This window comes from Tachysurus vachellii, chromosome 24, assembly GCF_030014155.1.
Source record: "Tachysurus vachellii isolate PV-2020 chromosome 24, HZAU_Pvac_v1, whole genome shotgun sequence".
Lineage (NCBI taxonomy): Eukaryota > Metazoa > Chordata > Actinopteri > Siluriformes > Bagridae > Tachysurus > Tachysurus vachellii.
Genome location: NC_083483.1, coordinates 17,203,776 through 17,210,633, shown reverse-complemented (window position 1 = coordinate 17,210,633; position 6,858 = coordinate 17,203,776). Strand labels below are relative to the sequence as shown.

Sequence of the window (6,858 nt, the reverse complement as noted above, 5' to 3'; positions counted from 1 at the left end):
TTATTGGGAGAGACTACTTTTACTCACCATGCCAAAGACAAAGGAAATCAGTCTTGAGCTCAGAAAGAAGATAGTGGAGGCTCATGATAAGGGGGAAGGCTATACTGCCATTTCCAAGCTTTTCACAGTGTCTAGAACCGCCGTACGTTGCATCATTGCCAAGTACAAGGAGACAAATTCTGTAAGAAACAAACCTGGGCGTGGTCGTAAGCGCAAGATTTCAAGAACCCTGGAGAGGAAAATAGTCAGAGATATCAGCAAGATGCCCCAGACATCTGCCAAGATGATTGTTGCTGACCTGGCCTCTTCTGGAGTTGATGTTTCAAGGAACACAGTTGTGAGGGCTCTTCATCGTGGTGGGCTTCAGGGCCATCGTCCCAGAAGAACCCCTTTACTCAAACAGCGGCACATCACAGCTAGACTGAGGTTTGCCCGTGAACATTTGAAAGGTAAAGATGAGTTTTGGGAGTCTGTGCTTTGGTCTGATGAGACTAAACTGGAACTGTTTGGGCACATGGATGTTGCTTATGTTTGGCGAAGAAAGGGTGAGGCCTTCAACCCTAAGAACACAGTTCCCACAGTTAAACATGGTGGTGGGAGCATCATGCTGTGGGGCTGTTTTGCAGCTTCAGGCACAGGGAGCCTTGTTCGGGTGCATGGCATCATGAAAAAAGAAAATTATGTTGACATTTTGAGGGATAATATGCAGAAATCTGCTCGTAGTCTAGCCTTAGGTCGTCGCTGGGTCTTCCAACAAGACAATGACCCAAAGCATACATCGAAATTGGTCCAACAGTTCCTGAAGGATACCAAAACAAAGGTCCTGGAGTGGCCCGCACAGAGCCCAGACCTCAATCCTATTGAGAATCTGTGGCGAGTGCTCAAAGTGAATGTCCATGCTCGGAAACCACGTAATTTGGACCAGCTGGAGCAATTTGCAATGGAAGAATGGGCTAAAATCCCTCAGGAAACCTGTGCCAACCTAGTAAAGAACTACTCTAAGAGGTTGTTGTCAGTTGTGGCTCAGAAAGGGTTCACTATTGACTATTAATGACCGGGGGCTAATAATTTTGGACGTTTCATTTTTGCCCTTTCTTGTTTCAACTCACTATTTCAATTAAATATCCTAATCAAACTTAGTGGAGATTTTGTCTTTGTTATTTTGGAAACAAACACACTATAAAACACTTGTTGTTAATGGGCATTTCCATGGAGAAATCAAGAGTTTTGTCTAATTTCATAAGGGGGCTAATAATTTTGGCCTCAACTGTACATATATACACGCATACATACACACACACGTACATAAACACACATACATACATACACATATATACACACACACACATACACACACATGCATATACAGTACATACATACATACATACATTAATTATACATATATATACAAACACACTCACATACATATACAGTACATACAGTACACACGCATATATACATATATACACACACGCATACATACACACACACACACATACATACACACACACACACACACACATACAGTACATACACACACACATACATATACAGTACACACATACATATACAGTACATACACACACACACACACACACACACACACACAGTATGATGAATTTCCTACTCTTCTACTGAATAATTTTATTATGGATCTTTATTTTATTTATTTTTTTGTCCTTTTCTGTTTCTTGCCATCTCTCTCAGTCTTTCTCTCTCTACAGTAAATATAACCAGGAGGTCTTACAGCAGGTCTTCCTCAGCTGTAAGAAGCGAGGTCTGTTGAACCGTCGCCGTGCCAACAACTTCCATGGCCCTAAAAAGAACCGAGGTGTCCCCTGCCTGCCCATGTCCTATCAGCTGTCTCAGCATTACTACAGGTCCTTCCCACTTGTGCTCAGACTCTATAAAACAGATCTGTCTCTGTCATTCTAACGTCCTTCTGTAATGGACGAATCCTCAAGCCTCTCTCTGTCTGTGCAGGTATTTCTCCTGGCGTTTCCCAGGTACGCTGTATAATGATGTGTATGAGCTTCTGCAGGCTCTGGGAGAGAAAGGACGAGTGGACCGACCCAACACTTTCTGCTTTCAGAAAGAGAAAGCAAGGGATGAGGGAGCGCAGGAGAGTGGGGGAGGAGGAGGAGGAGGTGGAGTGGAGGATGATGATAAGTATCTGGTACCTGCCAGTGATGTGGAGGACATGCTGGTGTTCTCCATGGACTCTGCAGGAGGAGCAACAGCATGCTGTCTCACTTTAATGACCCTGGGCCTGATGAGCGTGGACGTCTGTATACCACAGCAGATTGTAGTGGTGGACAGCACACTGGTGGACAACGAGGTAGTCAAGAGGTAACACACACATACACACACACACACACACACACACACTGGTGGACAACGAGGTAGTCGAAAAGAAAAAGAAAAAATATTCTGAGAGAGAGAAAGACAACAAACCAGACACATGTTAATTCACTGCAATGAATTAACATGGTTGAACTCTGACTGTGTGTTAGCATCACTAAAGAGCTGTATGATGAGGAGGATGATGAAGGTGGAGCTCGGTTTGAGGTGAAGGCTCACCAGGCGTCTCACACTAACTACCTGCTAATGAAGGGATATTTCGTCCCCGGTATCATCAGCCTGAGGAACGTCACGTCTACTGAACACATCGCAGTCAACGCCTGCAGCCTGCACATCCGCCTGCGCAACACACACACACACTCCCTGTTCACACAGACCGGTAAGACACACAAACACACACACACACTCCCTGTTCACACAGACCGGTAAGACACAAACACACACACACACACACACACAAACACACTCCCTGTTCACACAGACCGGTAAGACACAAACACACACACACACACACACACACACACACACACACTCCCTGTTCACACAGACCGGTAAGACACACACACACACACACTCCCTGTTCACACAGACCGGTAAGACACACACACACACACACTCCCTGTTCACACAGACCGGTAAGACACACAAACACACACACACACACACACACACTCCCTGTTCACACAGACCGGTAAGACACACACACACACACTCCCTGTTCACACAGACCGGTAAGACACACACACACACACACTCCCTGTTCTCACACACACACACTCACACACACATATTCCCTGTTCACAGAGAGCAGTGAGACACATACACGGGTCTCAATTTTGGAAAAGGTTTGCTCTCACACTCTCTCTCTCTCTCTCTCTCTCTCTCTCTCTCTCTCTCTCTCTTTCTCCCTCCCTCTCTCCCTCTCCCTCTCCCTCTCTCTCGCTCTCTCTCTCTCTCTTTCTCCCTCTCCCTCTCTCTCTTTCTCCCACTCTCTCTCTCTCCCTCCCTCTCTCTCTCTCCCTCTCACTCTCTCTCTTTCTCCCTCCCTCTCTCCCTCTCTCTCTCTCTCTCTCTCTCTCTCTCTCTCTCTTTCTCCCTCCCTCTCCCTCTCCCTCTCCCTCTCTCTCTCTCTCTCTCTCTCTCTCTCTCTCTCTCTCTCTCACTCTCTCTCTTTCTCCCTCCCTCTCTCCCTCTCCCTCTCTCTCTCTCTCTCTTTCTCTCCCCCCCCCCCTCGCTCTCTCTCTTTCTGTCTCAGATAGCACAGTTTTCTCCGCTCCCTCTCTCCCTTCCTTCATTTCTCGTGTGATTGACCAGCAGCGTGTACACGGGCAGAACTTCCTAGAGGAATGCATGTCCATTTTGGATTACAACCGTGAAGATGTTGAGGCTGTGCAGGAGGTCATGGTCACTGTGGAAACTGAGAAGGAGTTTGGCATCAACCTGCAGGACTTGTACAGGAAATGCACACACCTGGAACAGGTGGAGAAGGGGCGGAGCAGAACCCTGCAGCAGTACATCCAGGTAAAGATTATTGTAGTGTGTCTGAGATATGTATGATGAATGTATATGCTGGGTATAATGTGTGTGTGTGTGTGTGTTTGTGTGTGTGTAGGATCTGTTGGACTATGAGCAGGTATTGGAGGTGGGCGCTCTTTCTCCACGATTGGTCAGCTTGGACTTTGCTGTTCCGTGGCTGCTGCAGTGCCCCAAAGTGTCTGAAGAGCTGAGTCCCCTCACTGAAGATGCCCCTCCCATTACTACTGACATCACTCCAGAAGCAGCACCCTCCACTTCCTCAGATGTCACCTCTGAAGCACTGCCTTCTTCATACAAGCCACCACTGAAGAGGCCGTTAGATCAGCCTGACGAGGATGTAGCTCCTGCTGACAAGAGACCCTGCATGGAGATGGCTGCAATGGAGACGCAGGAATCCGGCACAGAAGTGGATCCAGCCACTTCAAATAAAGAGGAAGTGCACAGTGATGTGTCGGCTTTACACACGTGTGACAATCAGAAAGAAAATGTGAGACAGTCCCAAGGTGGGTGGGGGTGTGTGTGTGTGTGTGTGTGTGAGTGATAACCATAAGATTTGTCCACATTCAAGAGTTATTTGTGAACGTTATGTAAGTGATGTATTTAAATTCATCATTAATTCTTCAGGTGGAGAGAATCCTGTGAGCCCAGAGGAGGAGGAGTAAGTCTCATCTCCCACCTTATGTATTATAGTATATATATATATTATTCTGTATAAGTTCAGTTATATACATAAGTGGGTCTTAGTACTGGATAAATATATTAGATTTCATTACATAATACATTGGTTTAACTAGCTGAGTTTGTGGATCCAGACCCTAATACTCTTGTGTGTGTGTGTGTGTGTGTGTGGAGTGTGTTGAGTTTTGTAGCTCGGCCGTGGCGTGTTGTGGATGGCTCTCTGAACAGGCCTGTGTGTAAGGGGATGTTAGAGGCACTTCTTTTACACATCATGACACACCCTGGTGTTCCTGAACCAGCACTGCTGCAGCATTACAGTGGAGTCCTGCAGCCCATGGTCGTCCTAGATCTGCTAAAGGTAACACACCATTCTGACTACACTCTGGGGCAGGGAATCAGCAGTCACTTAGACTGTGTGGTGATGGGGGAGGGGCAGGTGTCACTGTTCTGTCACTGGTTATACTGCTAAATGTGTGTGTTTAAATGTTACAGATCATACAATCATAGTACAAATAGTAAAAATATTACATTTTTTATTTTAAAAGTAGCATTAGATTACACATACGTTGTAATTACACAGTAATGTACAGGCAAGTCTTTTAAAGCCAAGTGTATTTTTATATGATCACAAAATAAAGGCTGACCCTTTTACTGTAATCCAACTTTCCCTCCAAAATCTAAAAAATGTTAAACTAAACATTAAGAGTTAAATTAAACCCTTTGTAAAGTAAATATTAGATTAAATTTGTTGAGGTGCAGAGAAACACACACACACTCTTGGGCATTTAAATTAACCATTAATGTCAGGACCAAAAATGTTTTTAGCAAAAATGATGATTATGATAATTAATCTCAGTGGAATTGATTTTAAGTGATAATTTTGTGAGGACTGGGGCAAAGGTCCGCGTGACCAACAAGGTCCTCACAACAACCAAAAAGGTCCTCACAAGAAAGGTCGGAAGTCAATATCTGGTCCTCACAGAGGAAGAATTACACACACACACACACAGAGATCCAGTTAGCCATCCCTCACTTTTGTTTTTTGTTTTTTTTTCCTTTCAAGGTTCTTGAGTATTTGGGGTGTATAATAAAGCGTTATACAGTTAATCGTCCCAAAGCGTCTCTGTTTTCTCACCCTGGGACTCCCAAGGTCAAAGGTCATGGAGTGGCCCGTATGGGGGCGGATGTGGTGGCATTTTATGAGCCCACTGTAGACTGCATTATAAGAATCTCTAAGCTGTTTCCTCATGAGTCCAGCTGGAACAGATGGGTGCAGATGTTTGTACGCTGAACACACACACTTAAGTCCAACATTAGTGTTTTTATCTAACTTAATTACAGCTGTAATTAAAGATATTTGTGATTTTCTGTAAAAATGAATAAAGATGTTTTTTGGTTGTTTGTGTGTGCAGTGAGTCTGAATTAGCTGTGATCATGTTTTTATTCTTTTCCCCTTTTGTGTTTCTTATTTAAATTGTGTAATAGAGCATTTCACTGCATTTTAATAACACAGATTCAGATTAAAGTGTGAAACTTTTAACCATTGACAAACACACACACGGACGGAATGTTGGAGAATCAAAACTGTGTCAGCTGATGATCTCATCTTCAGCTCCATGGGACTGTGGGTAATTTACAGCACTGTGTGTTTAACATTGATGAGCCTGACTCATGGCTAAAAGTTCAGAACTGAATATTTTATTAAGTTTGTTAGGAATCTGAATCCCTTTAATAAGGAAGTGTGTAGACTTGTGTGTAGACTTCAGTACAGTGTCCAGTTTGCTGCTCTAACTGAACCTTCCTGACACTTTAGTGTAACTCCTCCTTCTTTACATACTCTGTATTTAAACTAACCAGTTATTTTGTGTGCTGTATGAAGCTTTTAAGTTAAATTTGTGCAGATAAAAACTGCATATATATTGAATCGAATCAGTTGAAAATCAGAGCCTCGTATCTGTTTTGGAGCACGACATAAACACCAAACTGTCACTGAGGTGTAGGTCTGGACCTAGAAGTTCAGAGGAAGTCAAAAGTCTTTTAAAAGGATCTGTTAAGCTGAAGTGTCTGGGTGGGAATTTCAAGCCCCAATCATCAAACTGGACACGATTCCCTCCAAAGCAGAGCTCTGATTCCCAACTATTTCCACTCAATATAATACAAATATAAACTTCAGATGATGTTTAAAGTGTCAGAGCACACAATAATAAATAGTTTATTAAAATAAAGAATAAGTAACGAAGGATCAGTTACACAAAAGTGTCGACTTTCAGAACACAATCCAGG

The 6,858-nt window shown here is 43.8% G+C and overlaps 1 protein-coding gene across 1 annotated transcript in view; it reads left to right on the top strand.

Moving 5' to 3' along the window:
• LOC132839178 (general transcription factor 3C polypeptide 1-like) overlaps nt 1-5,973 on the top strand; it is a 28,171-nt gene extending 22,198 nt beyond the window's left edge. Inside the window, exons 31-38 of the mRNA XM_060860009.1 lie at nt 1,708-1,880; nt 1,984-2,349; nt 2,514-2,740; nt 3,617-3,882; nt 3,974-4,400; nt 4,522-4,555; nt 4,750-4,933; nt 5,639-5,973. Of these exons, the coding sequence (XP_060715992.1) occupies nt 1,708-1,880; nt 1,984-2,349; nt 2,514-2,740; nt 3,617-3,882; nt 3,974-4,400; nt 4,522-4,555; nt 4,750-4,933; nt 5,639-5,866 (1,905 nt within the window). The 3' untranslated portion in view covers nt 5,867-5,973. The remainder of the gene's footprint in view (nt 1-1,707; nt 1,881-1,983; nt 2,350-2,513; nt 2,741-3,616; nt 3,883-3,973; nt 4,401-4,521; nt 4,556-4,749; nt 4,934-5,638) is intronic.
• The last annotated feature ends 885 nt before the right edge of the window (nt 5,974-6,858 follow it).